At 29.1% G+C, this 18,121-nt stretch overlaps 1 protein-coding gene across 2 annotated transcripts; it reads right to left on the bottom strand.

Moving 5' to 3' along the window:
• Positions 1 to 9,524: 9,524 nt before the first annotated feature.
• On the bottom strand, positions 9,525 to 13,901 carry LOC105114532 (serine carboxypeptidase-like 25). Of its 2 annotated transcripts, XM_011011099.1 has the most exons (8): positions 13,468 to 13,899; positions 12,096 to 12,299; positions 11,513 to 11,688; positions 10,958 to 11,239; positions 10,701 to 10,831; positions 10,498 to 10,593; positions 10,290 to 10,395; positions 9,525 to 9,871 (listed from the first exon to the last, which is right to left on the bottom strand). In XM_011011099.1, exons 1-8 carry the CDS (start codon positions 13,736 to 13,738, stop codon positions 9,728 to 9,730), a joined length of 1,410 nt encoding a protein of 469 aa, XP_011009401.1. In that variant the 5' UTR covers positions 13,739 to 13,899; the 3' UTR covers positions 9,525 to 9,727. The 2 variants fall into 2 exon arrangements, with proteins under 2 accessions (XP_011009401.1, XP_011009402.1); XM_011011100.1 differs by lacking the exon at positions 12,096 to 12,299 and having other exon boundaries at positions 13,468 to 13,901.
• Positions 13,902 to 18,121: the final 4,220 nt, after the last annotated feature.

Raw genomic sequence — 18,121 nt, 5'->3', positions numbered from 1 at the left:
TATACTTGTATTATGTCAACATGACTTAAAAAAGCCTTTTAAGCTTGGGTGGAAGGTTTCGAATCCATTTTAGGCATAATCCCAAAAAACAAGCTGAAAACCTAATTTATCATTTACCATTCTCTTAAGTTAAAGGTGGGGATTGAGTTTTATTGTTAGGCCTAATTCTCAAATCATCAATTTAGGTTTAATGATCCTTTTCCTTTTAATGAGGACACATATATTAGTTTAGAGAAAATGAGTATTCTAGTTTTTCCTTATTTCTTAAATTATGATTATGGAAGTATTTCTTTTACTTAATTAATTTAGTATTTGTTGAGTATTTTATTTTGAACTTAATACTTGTATATACTTAATTATTTTTTGCATGATTTATGATTCCATTTGAGATTGAGAAGTAATAATTATTTTAATCTTTATTTGAAATATAATAAGGAAATCTATAAGATAAAGATATTTATGGACTTATGTATTTTTAGAGGTTTTATTATTTTAAATTTTTTTTGACAAGTTCAGAATTTTCATAAAACTTGAAAAAGTTTGCTTGCTAAAATAATTTATTGATGCTCTAGAGAAATTGATTATTAAATTATTAGAACTTGATTATATAAAAAAACATTTTTCTATAGGATTAACTCAATTAAGAAGTTTGTGTGGAATTAGTTATGATGAGTCAAAAATCTTGCAATCCCCTTTATCTTAATTTCAATCTCCTTATTTAATTGTTTGTTTGTTTTGTTTTTTAGCTTAATGAATTTTCATATTTGATTTTTCAAATACATCTTGATTTAATAAATTTTGATATTTATTGATAATTTTTCAATTCTAGTGGAATGATACTCTTGTTCATTCACTTTATTATTTATTACGATTCATATACTTGTGATTTTAACTAATATATATAGTAGTAGTAACAAGAGTAATAATAGTAGTAGTAGAAATAATATGAATTTCTTACTCAAGTGAACTTAGTACTCACTTAAATAGATCTTAAAAATAGATGTTTTTTTTCATTTGCATGGAAATTCAAATCATAATCTAGTACTAAAACAAATACAAATAAAGACCATGTGATATTTTTTTAAAATATGAATTTATTATAAAAAATTATCAATGTATAAATTACAATTCAAATATCATAAAATTACAAAGCCCATATTAAGTAATAAGCTAAATGGTGTGGGTGATTTATTGTTCACCCATACCCAATGTACTGTGAATTACAACAATAATCTATAGTGTATTTTTTTTCCAACTTTATTTTTTTTTGTTTATTTTTTATTTTTTTTCCAAAATTACTTTCTTATTTTTCCAAAATTTCCTTTTTTTTGTTTATTTATTTTTAATTATCTTTGTCGATTTTACTTTTTTAATATTATATTGGTTAAAAATTTTATTTTTTAATTTTTTCTTTAAAATACTATGGATTACTATAGAGTTTTTTCACATAGTTTTTCTATTTAATTTTTTATTTTTTAAAATTATTTTTTTTATTTTATTTTTTTAATATTGAGGTGATTGAAAATTTAGTTTTGTAATATTTTTAAAAAATATTATTTATTGCTATAGTGTTTTTCTGCATGGTTTTTTTGTTTTTGTTTTTGTTTTTGTTTTTTAATGATTTTCTTCAAAATTATCTTTTTTAATATTAAGCTAGTTAAAAATTACAGTTACAATATATGAGGAAAGCATTGTAACTTTCTCGCAAATTACTGTAAATTTCCATGGTGTTTTTTTCTATATGTTTTTTTTTTCCAGTTTCTTTTGTTTTTTTCTATAATATTTTTTTTAAATTATGTTTATAGATTTTTTTTAATACTAAACTGGTTAGAATTGCTACAATATATTGTCTAAATGTTTTTTTATGATTTTTTTTTAAAATTATCTTTCTTGATTTTATTGGAGAAAGCATTGTAGTTTTACTCATAAAATATTATCAATTGATACAACATTTTTTTATGGTTTTTTTCCTTCCAAAATTATCTTTATTGGTTTTGTTTTTTTAATATTAAGTTGGTATAAAATTTAGTTTTATAATTTTTTTTATTTTTTTATTAACAAAAAAGCTAAATTATATGGTAAAAGCATTGTATCTTTCTTCACAAAATACTGTGGAGTGCTATAAATTATTTTGTTCAGTTTTAAAATTTTTGATCACCAACACAACTTTTTTTTTCTGTTATGAAATATTGACTCTATTATACTTTTAGTTTTTATTATTTATTTAGTGCTGATTTATAATTATAACATAAGTAAATATATTTATTTTATAAACTCACGGTAACACACGAAGATGCCACCTCATAAAAGTTTAAACATGTTATAAAAATCCCTTTCAACCAAACTTTTTTAAATTTATAGTCTGTTAAATTTAGAATATATGAAAAGGGATGTTTTTAAAAACATCAAGACATTTTTTACACGGAACAAGGAATTTTTTTGTAAAATATAATTTGTTAAATATGAAGGGTTTTTTCTATAGAATCTTAACCTTTGAATGATTTGTGTGATTTTATAATAATTAAAGAGATTATAATTTTTACTTGTTAGTGAATTACTAAAACGTTGGTTTTTATAGTTTCTGTAATTTAAACATATCTAATAAATAATGAGGAAAAAGTCATTCATTTAATTTACACATTCCCTCTTGACTACAAAGTAAACTATAACAATTTTTTAATGAAAAAAAAGATGGTATTATTCTTGCTCAATGATATATTAATTTCTTATGATAGGCAATACGGATTTTTTAAGCTAGATTTTAGATTTCATCTTTTTAAAAAAAAATTTAAGCTAGATTTTAGATTTCATCTTTTTTTAAAATTTTTTATAATCAAAAGTTATATGAACAAATAAGTGGTCATACTGTTTTTCTCCTGACTATATAATTTGTGTGTTGCTTGTAATTAGCAATATTATCACTCATTAACAGTGTCTAATAAATAATGAGGAAAAAAATCATTCATTTTGAGGTAATGAAAACTTTAAAAAGCTAGCTTTTATACGTACGTACGTACATACATACATACATAAATACATACATACATACATATATATATATATACATATACATATACATATATACATATATATATATGGAGAATTATATTTATATTGGAAAAAAAAAAAGGAGCCGCCTCCAAATCTTTTGTCAGTAGTTAAATTTGACCAAAATCTAATTCCAATCAATGCTTGTCTCGTGACCAGCAATTCTTTTTTTTTTGTTTTGTCGTATGTGGTCTAGTTAAGACTAGAAGTATGTCGGTGCTGTGCTCTTATTTTATTTTAGTGTCACAGTGAGCTCGGTGCTTCGATCTGGTTTTCTTTCGGCGACAAACGTGATCTGAACCTTTGATAAATGAAATTAAAAAAAAAAAACCTTTGAATTAAAAGGGATAAAGATGATAGTTTCTTGTATTTCTTTGCATTTGTGCTCCAATGAAAAAAAATGCCAATAAAGACATCAAAGAAAGTCACCTTTCATGGGGATGGCATTGCTGCACACGCTTCTTTGCAGGAGCCGGGGAGCCGCCGTCATCTAATCTGCTGCAGCAGGTGCTGTGTCTTTCAACTCGGAACTCACCTTCTTGTCACATGGAAGGAGTAAAAGCTCAGTATAACAAAAGATGTTGGGTTATTACAAAATAATAATAATAAAAAAGAAAGTTAAGAACAAGAAGTTGAGGTTGAAAAGAAATACAATGCGCTCTTATCTATATATATATTAGAGAGAGAAAGAGAGTAAAAGCAAGCAAAGCAAACAATACATTAAAATTTTAGAGAAAAAATCATAAATTAAAAACTAAAGTAAATATTTAGTTTATATGATAGAAAATTAATTCCAATTTAATTTAATGAATCAAAACTTGATAAATAAACTTTAAAAAATTAAAAATCTAAAATAATTCAAATAAACCATTAAATATCACAAATTTTAAAATAAACTAAAAGATAAATAAATAATAATTCAACTAATTAAAATAAAATTAAAGTCAAATACTAAAATGTATTGAAAAAATCAAAGTTCAACTTCAAAAAAATAATTCTTTGTATTGTTGATGAATTAGAATATCTATTATATATCAATAAAAAAGATATAAATATCTAATTTTTAATTTTTTAATGTATTTGTAATTACATTAAAAATAATTTTCTAGCTCTGACCAAAACAATATATAAAAGTTAAAATTGCACTGGCCTTTCCTTAGATGAAAAGCCATAGGGAAAGAACCCAAACCTCCCTCAAACAAGGAATAAGGTCATTAATTAATATAACTGAAAAAGATGTAGCAAGTAGAGCTGTTAAAAAACTGTGGCAACCTCTGCCAAACTGAAAGTGATGGATACATGTAAGAATTAGATAGCATCGAAAGTGAATAGAAACCATGACAAAACAGAATAAATAAATAAAAAAACCACCACCTAACCTCTAATAGCCTATGGAAAGAAGAACAAATGAGCAATAATGTGATTAAAATAACTAACGTATATTGAATTGTAATAATATTTATTTTTTAAAGTATTTTTTATTTAAAAATATATTAAAATAAAATTATTTTTATTTTTTAAAAATTATTTTTTACATCAAACCAATCTAAAAACACTAAAAAAATTAATCTAAAAAATAAAATAAAATTCAATTTTTTTTAAAAAAAACCCTATTAAAAAAATAAAATAAAATTCAATTTTTTTTTAAAAAAACCCTATTAAAAAAAAAACAAGCACCTTTTAAGTAAATTGCCAACTCGAGGGTGCGTTAAATGCATGCACGTCCATTCACAGCGCCCAACTTGCATAACCTATGTTTTCTAGATATCCGAGAAGCCACAGCCCACACCCTATGAACTGAAGAGTATCATTGATGAGCCACGAAGGGACGCAAGCCACTGATGCCTAACATAGAAGGAGGCTGAAGATGAAGCACCTAAACCCAGGAATTGAACGAAAAAGGTGCCAAACTGAAGGCAAACAAAGACATTGAAACTGTTAACAAAATAAAAACAGGGTTGATCAAACCCATCCAAGCCGCATAAGAAAGCTGACCAAGCCTACCCAAGCCGAACAAGCAAGGCAGCCCAAATATGGAAGAAACCCACCCAAAGAAAACGGCCTTCAGATTCAGCCCACAAAGAAGTCAGCCACAACTAAACCAACCATCTGAAGCCAATGCAAGTGTAAAAATAACGAATGGGAAGCACTGTCACGCCGAGCTGCCTTTAACCCTCCTGCAATCACTCTCCCCTAAAAAAAGCCATCAACCCCAGCTATCAAGAAGCCTAATCTCATCCAAAGCTCACCAGCAAGCACGTCAAGAAAGCTAGGCCGGGGGCCAGCCAAAAAACAATTTCAATGTAAAAAAAAAAATTATGATGGTGTGAGGCAAATGTGATGCATTTGCCTTTGCTTGACTACGTGGCCATTAAGATAATCAGTATTTGCATCCGTTTTGTTATTTTCTTTAATTATCAATAACTGCCCACTGGTTATCTTAACGACCACGTAGTCAAGCAAAGGCAAATGCATCAAAATGTTTCTAAAAAAGCAAATTCAAGACTTTTATAGTTGATTCAATTAGGTTTTGTAAGCTCTAATAATTTAATGTATCAATAAATTTTTTTAATGATAATAAATAAATTAATAAAAAATCAACAATGAATAAAAAGTAAAAATACCTTGACTCGAGCTCATTTGGGTTAGCATATCAAACATGCAACGAAATCATGATATATGAGTAACCCTATCAAAAATAAACTAAATAAATTTATAAAGTTTAATTATAAAACAATTTAATATTGAAGAGCGAAACTAAAAAAATAATTAATTATAAAAAATAAAAAAAACTGAAGTCAAACCGGATTAACTCATTAAAGCAATGACAATGGATATAAGATTGAGATAACCCAATCGAAAGGAAAGAAGGAAAAAAATCATGAAAACTAATTTTTAATTAATCAAATGATGAAGAATGAAATTGAAAAAATAAACTAATTTTTTTAAGAAATCTAATGTTATTTGTTAAAGAAGAAAAAATTAAATAAGAAATTCATAACCCCATAAAAAGCAATATGAAGAAATTTTGAAACTCAATTTCTAGCAATTAAATTGCTAGAGAACAAAATTGAACAAAAAAAATATAATTCAAAAAAGGTGAAAACAAAATCAACCCGGGTCCACTTAGGTTAACATGCAAAATCTATAATACCATTATGATACCAAGGTAACACCATCGAAAGCAAATAAAATAAAATTATAAAGTTTAATTATCAAACAATCTAATATTGAAGGGTGAAACTAAAAATAAAATATTTTAAAAAAATTAAAAAAAAACCCAAGTCAATATTAGGTTAACTCACTAACCGTACTACAATCATGGATATAAGATTAAGATAATTCTATTAAAAGAAAAGTAAAAAAAAAAGCATGAAGATCAATTCTTAATAAATAAAATACTAAAGGATGAAATAAAATTTAAAAAAAAAAACCTGAAAAAACCAAAGTCAACTAGTATCAAATCAAATCAAATCAAATGTTAAGCAATGGAATTGAAAACAAAATCAAATTAAAAGAATGATGAGAAAAAAAATAAAAACCAAAACAATGAGGATCAAATTTGATATAAAAATTAAATGAAACTAAATGATGAACAAGGAAATTGAGGACACAAATAATATATATATATATAAACAAAACAAAATAAATAGCAATCAGAACAATAATAACCAAATTGAATATAAAAAAAATAATAGGACACTTTTATATTTTGGCATGCCAATGCAAAACCTTAGGAGAATTAAAAAAAAAAAAAGGAAAGAAAAAAAGTTCATTGGAGCCCAACTATTATATCATCATGTACACGTGCCTTACCACCAGGAAGAGCACCTTAGAAAGCTTTCAACATCACCATTTAAAGAAGCATTTTGTCATCTTATGATGTCTCCTGTGTCATCCAAAGATGAAAGAGGCACTCAAAATGCTAGTTAGTATGTTGTACGCATGAGCTACTTTTTTATTTTTTGAATTATATTTCATATTTATTAAAATATAATTTTAATGAATATTTAATAATTTTTTTAATGAGATGTTAGACCCAACATCAGCTTAACCCAAGGAAATTCTTTTATATTTTTACTATTGCTTATATTCTATTATCTATTTTCCACAAAGACCATCACCAATCAATCTTTTCAATTGATTAGGTAATTATTTTAACATATCTTTTTCAAGCTCAAGAGAGTCTATAACAAGGTAGGCCTGGTGACTTGCCAGACTCAAAAAATTATGTTTGGCGATTAGCTAAACCCAACAAAGCATGAGTTTAACGAGAAGCCAAACTCAATTTATTTGGGTTTAGTTCTCAGCTAAACTAAAAAAAACATAGGTCTAGCGAGATGTTATACCTAATATACTTGGGTTCAGTTGTCAGCTAAACCCAAGAAAACATAAGCCTAGTGAGATGCCAGACCCAACATGCTTAGGTTTAGTCATTAGTTGAACCCAAGGTAACATAATGCACATACCTTTTAACTTAGGTCAGGTTATATCTCATGTTTTGAGTATTCAAGATGATTAATACTTAAAAGTTTATTTTTATCAAGGTTTTATATCATCATTTTGCACTTAAAGTATAAATAACTCCTTAACTAGAACATATTTTATGATAACAAGTCTAATAATATAAGATAGTTTTAATTTATAGTAAATGCTCATTTTAAATGCAAGCATATTTCACAATTCAAAAGATTGATTGACGTGATTAACTATTAAAAATGAAAGACAAAGAAAAGGCTAAGCTTAGAAAAGAGATGGTGATTCAATTCAAATTGAAACACTATTAAGTCATTGGATCATATCTGGAGTTGTAGACCTTGGATTGATGTTTGGTTTGTTGTTATGGAAAGTTAAGACATAGACCTACAACTTTCATGAAGAGTTGAAGACCTAATTTGTTGTTTGCAAATTCAAAGCTTGACCACAAAAGAGAAGCTAGAATCTGTCCTACAATCTAGCCCAAACATTACTCAGAATTTTACTCATAGCTGGAGTTCTAGAAGAAAAAATGATGTCAAATTTGGTGGATGGAAATATAAGACAATTAACAACAACTTTCATGGAGACTACCTGTATAAATTTTATTGTTAGCAATGACATTTCATCCAGACAAGAGCTTCAAGGCCATCCACCACGTTCATAAGAAGCACTACTTAATATTTAACCATATCTTGATCTATAGTGATCCAAATGCTCTGAAATGTTGTGGGTGGAAAGAGGAGATGATTTCCAAAAACTTTTATAAAAAACACTTTGTCAAATTCTGATTGCATCAATGTCATTTCATATTTATCTCATATGAGCTTCTTTTCTACTGAAAATTGGTAAGATGATATGTTTTCGAGTCAGGCATCCAACAAAATTGAGTTTATATCAAATGAACTTCTCTAACTCAAGATATTCAAGTCGGAATGATCAAAAGTTAGCACTAATAAAATGCGAGATTTGTTATTAAAGGTTACGATTTCCATGCTCTTTTTTTATTTTTCTTGTCATATTTATATATATAGAAAGGTATGAATGTTAGCTTTCTAATACTACTAGAATCACTTCATTTTAACCTAGAGCTTAAACTCTAAACCAAACATCGATCGGAGATCAAATCTATCAATGTTCGACACGGGTTGTAATATAATCTGAATTATCTTCAATTTACTTCTTTTTGGACTTTATATCCAACAATGTCTTCAAAATATAAAATGAAGAATATTAAGGTATTTTATATATACAACATAGATAAGATACTAGGTAAATATGAGTAAAACTATCAAATAATATAGATGCATCAATTTAGTGTTTTTAGAGCTAAGAAAAAAAAAACTATTTACTTGAATAACTTGATTAATTACTACCCACAAAATAAATAACTTAGTACTTTTAGTTTGCAGCTTCAAAATATAAAATGAAGAATATTAAGGTATTTTATATATACAACATAGATAAGATACTAGGTAAATATGAGTAAAACTATCAAATAATATAGATGCATCAATTTAGTGTTTTTAGAGCTAAGAAAAAAAAAACTATTTACTTGAATAACTTGATTAATTACTACCCACAAAATAAATAACTTAGTACTTTTAGTTTGCAGGACATCATCTCCACCAATTGACATCCATCTCTTTTTGTGACATCATCTCCACCAATTGACATCCATCTCTTTTTGTGACATCATCTCCACCAATTGACATCCATCTCTTTTTGTGACATCATCTCCACCAATTGACATCCATCTCTTTTTGTTTACAATTTTGTTGTTGCTCAGAAAGTAGAGGCACTGGTTATACCACCTTTTTTTTTTAACCTTGAAACGCCTAATACCATAACCAAAATAACAAACGTGAAGTCATGAGAGTACGTGGACTGCAAATGTAAAAGGGAGACATGATACAAGGACGAAAGATAACAATTCAATCAAGTAAATGCTGAGCAGTCAGTCAATGTTCATAGAATCATAGTTTCCTTTCCAATTATTCCCACCAAATAATATTTGTTGAAAACATAATTCAAACTGGTTATTGCACAATTACAAACCATTCCATTTGCTGCTATTACACAACCAAACTCTTTCTTCCCACTAATTTTGTTTCAATGGTCAACTAAAAATGAGACATCCTTTTGTCTACATTCCACCAATAACAACAGAATGTTTCACTAAAATACAGGAGGGTTTTTCTTTTCAAGACTTGGGAAGGGGCTGTCCTTTCAAAAATGATTTGAATAGCTGAAGGGCTGCTCTTGGCTTGAAAAGTGGCACTTCATGACCAGCCCCTCTCACTGTTGCAAATGTCAGTCCTTCATATACCTCTGTCCACCCTCCCACCTTCACAAAACCACATCCAATTATTTATCACTCATTATAACAACTTTAATTGGTTTGAAAATCAGGTCATTAATATCTTGACCATGATAAGAACTAAGTATTGATTAAAGCTCAGCAGCTAAAAAGAAGGACATTGTTTGTTTGTATCTATCGTGATGAAGCCTTAATCAGAATATTATGTTAGGTATCGATAGCTATGCTAAAGTGGGCGAATCAAGAACAGAAGAAAACAATAATCAAGTGATGACAAAGTTTGGTAAGCTGGATTGCTCTGACTTTATGTTCTGTGCTCGAGTGGTTGAACACATTTAACAAGGACTGATTCTGGTAGGTTTCCCTAGTGGGCAATATAAGCCTATTACTAGAACATTCTATCAATTCCACCAATATAAACAAAGAAGATGGATAGAATGCTGACCTGCTTCTTAACATACCAAGGATGCCATGGAATTTTTGTCGCTAATTTAAGTTGAGCAAGGGAGTATCTAGTAGCTGTAACTGGCACAACTGAGTCGACGTCGCCACTGCAATAGTTCAATGGAAAAGAGAAGGTTATTCTCAGTTAAACATTACATTTGAAAAATAATGTTGTGTGATCATTATAGTAGCCAAGTAAAATAGCTCACCTGAATACCCAAATCCTCAATCCACTAGCAAGCATTTCTCGGTAAATTGGGAGAACCGAAACAGCCGTGTCGTTCCAGTTACGATTTAGTACTTCACTGTATAATCAAAAACATCAATTTAGTTCTTCAGGAAAATGTGTGAACTCCCTTTGATTGTTTTTTGCACACTGACTGTATACATGCCTAGTGTTCTGGTAATTCACCTGCAAGCTGTCCACTTGTAAGGAGTTTTGGTCACATTGGCATGGAGTGCTTTCTGCACATCTGGTCTATTGTAATAAATCTCAGCATATTTTTCAGTACAGGGATCATAGCCAGACAATGGCCTGACAAGCTGATAGTTACAGAAAAAATAGAAGGTATCAATCCTCAGGATATAGCATACGGCTTTTGACAGAATTGCTAGTCCCATTACTATTGCTAGTATTACTTTGGGTATAGGAACTCGAGTTACACATACCTTGTAGGGATGGTGAGGCAATCGAATACTCTGATGAGTGGAGGTGCTACCATCAGAGTTGTTACAAGGGGGTGCATAAATGTTGTACTGATCAATGTTTCCAAATTCTTGATCCATGGCATAACTATACAATGATTCACATTCGTCTGACTCCTTCTGCCTTCGAAAATCACAAGTGTTGACGAGCTGCTGATATGTTTTATCAGAGATCATTGCATGGCTCCACCAGTACGTCACTGTTCCAAGGTTGTCATAATAGTTGTCCGTAACTGCATTCCCAACCTGGATATCATTTCATATCGATTAATTGATTGCAGGAATGTAATGCACAGGTAAAGAAAGTATACTTAGCCCTAGCTTTTCTTTTGTAGAATTGAAATTCCTACAAAATCAGGCATTGCATATCATAATGTCTGATGAATAAAACCCTTTACGAAAAACAAATTTTTATCAGTTCATGATCTGTCTAGTTGTGATTGTGTAGAACACCCAAGTGAGAATAAAGCAATGCAAATGAAGCTATTAGGTAGTTCCACTATGTGGATAAAAAGTTACCATGAATCCTTTAAGATTTATTGGATGCTTGGACCTTTTGTTGTACATCATAATTTCTCTAGCCAGCTGAGGAACATAGTGGCCTGCATAACTCTCTCCAGTAAGATATACTTCTCGGTGCTTATATCGTGGGAATCGATTCATCCATCCAACCAGAAATTCCAACGAGTCCTTGGCTGAATCATGATGAAAAAATCAGACTAAAATACAATTGAAAACATACTTCTCAATAGCTAATAAGATTTCCTCCAGATATTCCTTTAAGTGCAGAGTGTCGAATGGTTAGCAAAAATGGCTTGCAACAGGTTTCAATTATGCACTACCAGATTAATTACGTTCAGATATTGACTCGAACACTACAAATTATAGACAATCCAAAGGCATGATAGTCCCTGAAATGGTTAAAAATCCTATATCAAACTTCCCCTGCCGTTTAACAAATCCAATGATAAACACTAGGACCTGCGTTATCATCATTATAATGTAGTGGTGCTGCCTAGCCTTTGAAATTATGTCTATATGCACACTTTTTTTCTTCAACAACTAACAAACTTAGCGATAATTTATCAAACTATGACTCTACCAGTGCGAATATCGCCAGTATCAAGCAAGTCAGAGGACCGATTGCTGTAAGAGAAGCCAACACCAGCAGGAGTTTCCAGGAACAAGAGGTTGGCCACGGAGTTCCATGAGAACTTGTTAAGGTACAATCCTGAGGCAGTCTTGTTGATTCTAAATGGCCCTATTTCCTCAGAAGCACCATATGCCACAGAAGAGCAACCAGGACCTGCTTGTTTACAAGTAAAAGGTAATGAAATCAAGACCATGATTCAAATGAGATGGGCCCCAAAAAAGATACCAGAATATATGGTTTTGCTAGAAATGGTGAAAAGTAGTGCCAATAAATTCGACTCCACATCTTCCATATGCCTCAACATGCAAAGTTGCTCTGAGACTCCACCCAATAGACAGAGTGATGTAAAGATTTCATTTCAGAGAAAGATAAGTTATGCGAAGTTGACTGGTTGAGTGGATGAACTGTAGCGAGGGTAAAATTTAAGCTAATGAGTGGGGTTTAGCAAGAGAAGACAAAATGGGTGACGCTATAATTTGCTGGTTTAGTAATGCATTAATGGTACACCTACACAAGCTGACAACGATGGCTATGAGATCGTAATTGCTGTAACCTAATAATGAGGCCTCTTTTTGGTTGCTTTCAAGCATTTATCTTTCTGATCACTCCATGCAGAAGACTCAGAGAGTTCGTGTATTTAGACATGTAGTTGTTTATTTTTTGTATTCTTGCGTTATAATTTTTCTTTCCTTTATTATTTTTTTTCTATAGCTTTTTCAAGGTATCAATTTTTTTTTTTCTGTTTTATCATCGGTGGTTAATAAAGGGGAGAAAGAGCCTAGGCATCCCATCATTTATGAGTAGTTGGGTCATCATTTTTAGCCATTGGTAGGCCACGTTTGCTATTCATGTGGGCACTGACCACTCCCTCTTTTCTTTTCTTCCTAGTTTTTTCTCCAGCAAATTAACTAGAGAAAAGCAAATGAGTTAAACTTCCATGCCTCTTTACTGTTTCTTTGGAGGAGTTTCGAGTTTCAAAGAACAAAACAGGTGTTCAAGAGTTGCAAGTACGAAGTAAATAGCAACTTCAAAAGATAACTAGTACTCTGTACTCCTAGAAGAATCTAAAATCTTCATCATTCATTGTCATGTCGGCAACAAAGAAAAGTTATCTGTTTCTGGACTTAAAGATGAGAAACAAAGACAATATTAATTCTTCTACCAAATTCAAGAGAATGCACGTTGACAGCAAGAACCACTTAAGTGTTTTTTAAGCATGAATGAGCATGGATCGCTAGTGACCAATACAACAGTAACAGAAAATAAAACTAGTGATGCATAGAGAGATGTAGAGAGAAGGAAAGAGCAGAAGGGGTCTGACCTCCATTGAGCCAAACAACCAAGGGTTTAGACGAGGGGTCATGGACAGCCTCAGTGAGCCAGTAGAAGAGAGCTCTACCAACAACTTTGTTAACAGTAACATAGCCAGAGAATTGTTGAAAAGAGACATTAGGCTGGCCAGGAAGTGAAGATATCCTATCTGCTTCTTCTTCTACTTCATTTACTGCATGGTGATGAACAGCACTAGAAAAAACAACCAAAAGCAAAACAAGGACCATGGAAACAAAGATCTGTTTTTCAGCCATGACCATGGCCTTAATTAGTGGAAAGAAGAAGCAGAACTGAAGAAAATAAATGGGCTTGTCACTTCCTAGTAGTGTGTATGGGGTGTGTAATTAAATAGGAGAGAGGCAAGGCAGGGGACGGAAGGAAAGGGAAGTCATGATCTTGAATGTCACGGTCATCACTCAAAAACACCACATTTTAGCCATTTGGACACCTATAATATTTGCAATTTGAAAAGACAACACTAGCCTCACAACATTTCATAGATATTGATTATGGTCAAAGCCTCAAAGTTCAAAGATAAAGAAAATGGCTTGGTTTTTATTTTTTATTATTTTTATAAGAGGGGTGTCACAATTAAAAAAAAAAACATCAATAAATGTTGTTATTCAAAACAAATGTCATTAATCATTTTCATTATTCATAGGGAAAATAAACACTTCTCAAAAGAACTAATAAAGCTTGTAATTTGGGGTGACGTCATCTTTTGCAAGGGATGCATTGATTCATATACATCTTTTTAGCAAAATAAAATTATTTTATTGCTCTTAAAAGAAAAAATATATATAGCTTAAGTCCAGTAGTTTTTTTTTTAATCTTTTTATTATTATATGCACAATAAAATTACAATGATATCCTTAAATAAAAAAAACATTAAACTTGCACAAAAAAGCTTTTTTATCTATTTGTTTTTTTAGAAAAGAGAAGTTATAAATCATCTTCAATTTTTTTTAAAAAAAAAAACCTAAAGTGCTTCAATGATGTTTCAGTCTTTTTATTATGTTTATTTTGTTATTTTTAGGTTTACTTAGAGATTATTTATTAATTTTAAAAAATTAAACATTATTAAAAAAATTATGCATTAAAGTATGATGACCCCATACCTTTCAAGCGACGTGTGTGAAGCCATCCAATTACCAAACTCTATCTTCTGTTACCGCATGGAAAGCAGTGTGTTGTTCTGTTCATGATGGTGAGGGGCGTTCTCGGGATGGAGATACGATTGGGCTCCAATGAACCCCCCCTTTTTTCCCTCTCTCCTAGCTTGGAAATTCACACTATCCATTTCAAAAATCGATTATGCCCTCCGGTTTGTATTTCTATCAAATTTGATATTTATTTTTTTATTACTATTTATTTTATTTTTAATACATTCTAAAGTTTTTTTTTTAATTTCATTATGAGGTATTTTAATTCATTTAATTTCTTTATCTAATTTTATCCTTGTTCTTTTAATTGTTTTTTTTGTGTGTTTTATCCTTGATTTATTTTTTTCAATTTCACCCCTCATCATTTTATTTTAATTTTCAATTTTGGTCCTTATTCTTTTGATTACTAATTTTTTCTTTATTTTTTTATTTTTTCCCTCTACATTTTATTTTATTTAATTTTTTTTTATCCAGTTTGGGTTCTCATTCTTTTTATTACTATTTTTTATCCTTTTCTTTCTTAATTTATTTGTTTTTCAATTTAGTCCCTAATTATTTTCTTTTATTTAGTTTTTATATCAAATTTGGTCCTTATTGTTTTGACTGCTATTTGTTTTTTGAATTTTTTTTATGATTGAAAATTTTACTTCATGAATTTTTTTTCATATTTGTTTTTCTATAGGGTAATCTCGATCTTAGTTTAAGTTCAGTCTTTTTTTAGGTCTTTTAGTTTTTAAACAAATTCACTATTCAACATTGAGTTATTGGACCTAAAGCTTTGTTATTTGTTCCACTTTTATTTTTATGGAGTTATCCTTATCTGATATTACAAGTGGTGGGTTAGTCATGTTAACCTGAGTTGACTTAATTTTTTTATCTTGATGTTTTTTTATGAATTTTTTTTTCAGTTTTATCTTTTGGTATTAAATTATTAGCCATTGAGCTTTGTGATTTTTGTTTTCTATGGGGTTATCTCTGGAGTATAGATTAGTTAAGTTGGGTTTTTTCAATGTTTTTTTTATGTAATCTCATCTTTCTTGCTATGTCTTTCAAAAAAGAAATCTATTTTTAATCTCGATCTAATATTGCGAGAGGCGAATTAGTCAAGTTAACCCGAGTTAATTTATGTTTTTTTCTTTGACATTACTTTTTAAAATTGAATTTTTTTTTTTTAGTTTTATCCTTGAGTTTTGTGATTTTTTTAATGTTTTTTCCTATGGATTATCTTGATCTCATATCTTGGGTGACATATTAATCAAGTTAATATGGGTTGATTTAAAGTATTATTATTTGAATTTTTTTATAATAGGAAAAATCTGATTCAGCCCACAACCTATGGTGGGTTACCTATCTAGTTTATGTTTGAAGCAAAGGATTGTTTATAACAAATCATCACATTGCACTCTTTATCTTTTCTCATCCTTTATATGATTCTTCCATGAAATTTTGCAATTTATGCTCACATTATATGTCCTCAACATTGCTTCTTCTTCTTCTTTTTAATGTTGGTAAGAGTGGTTTTGAGATAAGTTGTTCATTCATTAAGCTCGAGTCTCTCTCTAAACAATTTAAAAAACATACCCTTTATATTGATCTATTCATTTAGAAAAATTTAATCAATTCTAAAGGTTTAAACCCAAAAAATAAAATAATGAAGCAAATCTCCTTAACTAATAGGCTAATTTTTTAGGTTTAAATTTTCTTTAGTGATTACTTGATTAGGGATTTGCTATGTTTAGCCTTGCTTGTAAATGATTTTTTAAAAACTTTTATTTGGATTTTGGCAATATGCAAAATTTCCTTCGAAGATTTTTATTATCATAACCTAATTTTGAATCACCCAAAATTCTTTTACAAAAATATTTTTCTTTCCTTGAAATATTAGAGAAAATCCAAAAAACTCCTAAATTCAAAATTCAAAATTATTTTTAGAATAAAAATAAATGAGCTTTTAAGCTACAACAAATCAAAATGCCAGAGGGATAATCAGAAAGGAATATTATTGATGAGATAGGCTGAAGAAAGACTTAATTGAAATAAAATTAAGTTCGAAAATCAATTTGACTAAAATTGAAAGAATTAATTAATTTCAAGGACTTAATTAAACTTCTAATAGGTTTTATTGACTTAATTAAGGACTTATTTGAAGAGAAGTTTAAGGTTGAAATCCAACTTAATCAAAACTAAAAGAATTAATTAAGTTTAAGGGCTTAATTAAACTTGTAATATGTTTAATTGATTTAATTAAGGACTTAATTGAAGTAAAAAAATAATTTTGAAAGTCAATTTGGGTAAAATTGAAAAAATTAATTAAGTTCAAGGGTCTGATTTTGTTGACTCAATCAAGAACTAATTGGAAAAAAATAAATTTATAGGATAAATTTGGATTAATTTGCAATGAATGGCAAATCAGATACCTGATTGAAGCTGTGATTAGCCTAATTAGTGCAACCAAGAGCTTAATTGAAAGAAATTAAAAATTTGAATGACCAATTAAGGACATTATTAAAAATATCCAAAACTAAGGACTGTGTTGAAAAAGGTGCTAAAGTCAAAGGATATGATTAAAACATTCTAGGCATGAAATTGAAATGATTCCAAAAAATCAGATTGAATTGAGGGTTTAATTCTAAAAACTCAAAAGATTGAAGGTTGCAATAAAAAAAAAGAGATTAAAGCCCTAATTAATCTAGAGTTACCAAAACAACCCCATTTCATTTAAATAAAACAATGCGTTTCGATCAAATGGTTTGTTTTGATTTTAAAAAAAAGTTGTTTTCTCTTAATCTTAAAAAAAAATGTAAGGGCTAAACGACTTATTGTCTAGTTACTATTCATCTTCTTCCCCAAAAAACTTGAAAACCATAGTTGAGTTGCCATATTTCAAGACATATTTCACCCTCGTCCAGCTTTGAAACCAAGATAAAAGTCACTCTATCAATGACCCAAATTATTTTTCACATCATCCAACAAAATCATTTTCATTCTTTCGTGAGCTTTTCTCACTAGACAGCAAAACACATATCTAACTAGTCATACCTGTAAAAAAACAATTATAGAAATAGCTGGTGTAAAACTTAGCTGAAACTTTCTTAAAAAACAAAAGTTTATAAATGATTAAGGACAAATTGTACAAGTAAACATACTTATTAAGAGGTGAAAATAAATTTCTAGTAAATTAACTATAAATGAATTAAGGATTAAAAAAGAATTAGATAGAACTTTGTGATGTGAGATTAATGTAAGAATTAAATAATGATAAAAAAAAATTATCAAAGTTAAATGATCCATTAATGGTATTAAAAATAAGTATAGTATAAACTTTTTTTATTACTCAACTGTAAACCACACGCAAATAAGATTCAAATAAAATAATTACAATTATATTTTAAAAAGCATATGATGATGCCATGCTTTTTAAATACTATTAGAGGTTTTTAATAGTATTACTAATTACTTTATAAATGATTATATATGAAC

This window comes from Populus euphratica, unplaced genomic scaffold (genome assembly GCF_000495115.2).
Source record: "Populus euphratica unplaced genomic scaffold, PopEup_1.0 scaffold543.1, whole genome shotgun sequence".
Lineage (NCBI taxonomy): Eukaryota > Viridiplantae > Streptophyta > Magnoliopsida > Malpighiales > Salicaceae > Populus > Populus euphratica.
This window is presented reverse-complemented; position numbering and strand designations above follow the sequence as displayed.

Bases quoted from the DNA above. Each gene is read 5' to 3' on its own strand.
- LOC105114532 (XM_011011099.1), bottom strand. From the start codon at position 13,738: ATGGTCATGGCTGAAAAACAGATCTTTGTTTCCATGGTCCTTGTTTTG. The intron at 11,240-11,512 runs GTAACTTTTTAT...AATGATATCCAG, and splicing joins TAAATCTTAAAGGATTCATG to GTTGGGAATGCAGTTACGGA. The intron at 10,396-10,497 runs GTGAGCTATTTT...GAACTATTGCAG, and splicing joins TTGAGGATTTGGGTATTCAG to TGGCGACGTCGACTCAGTTG.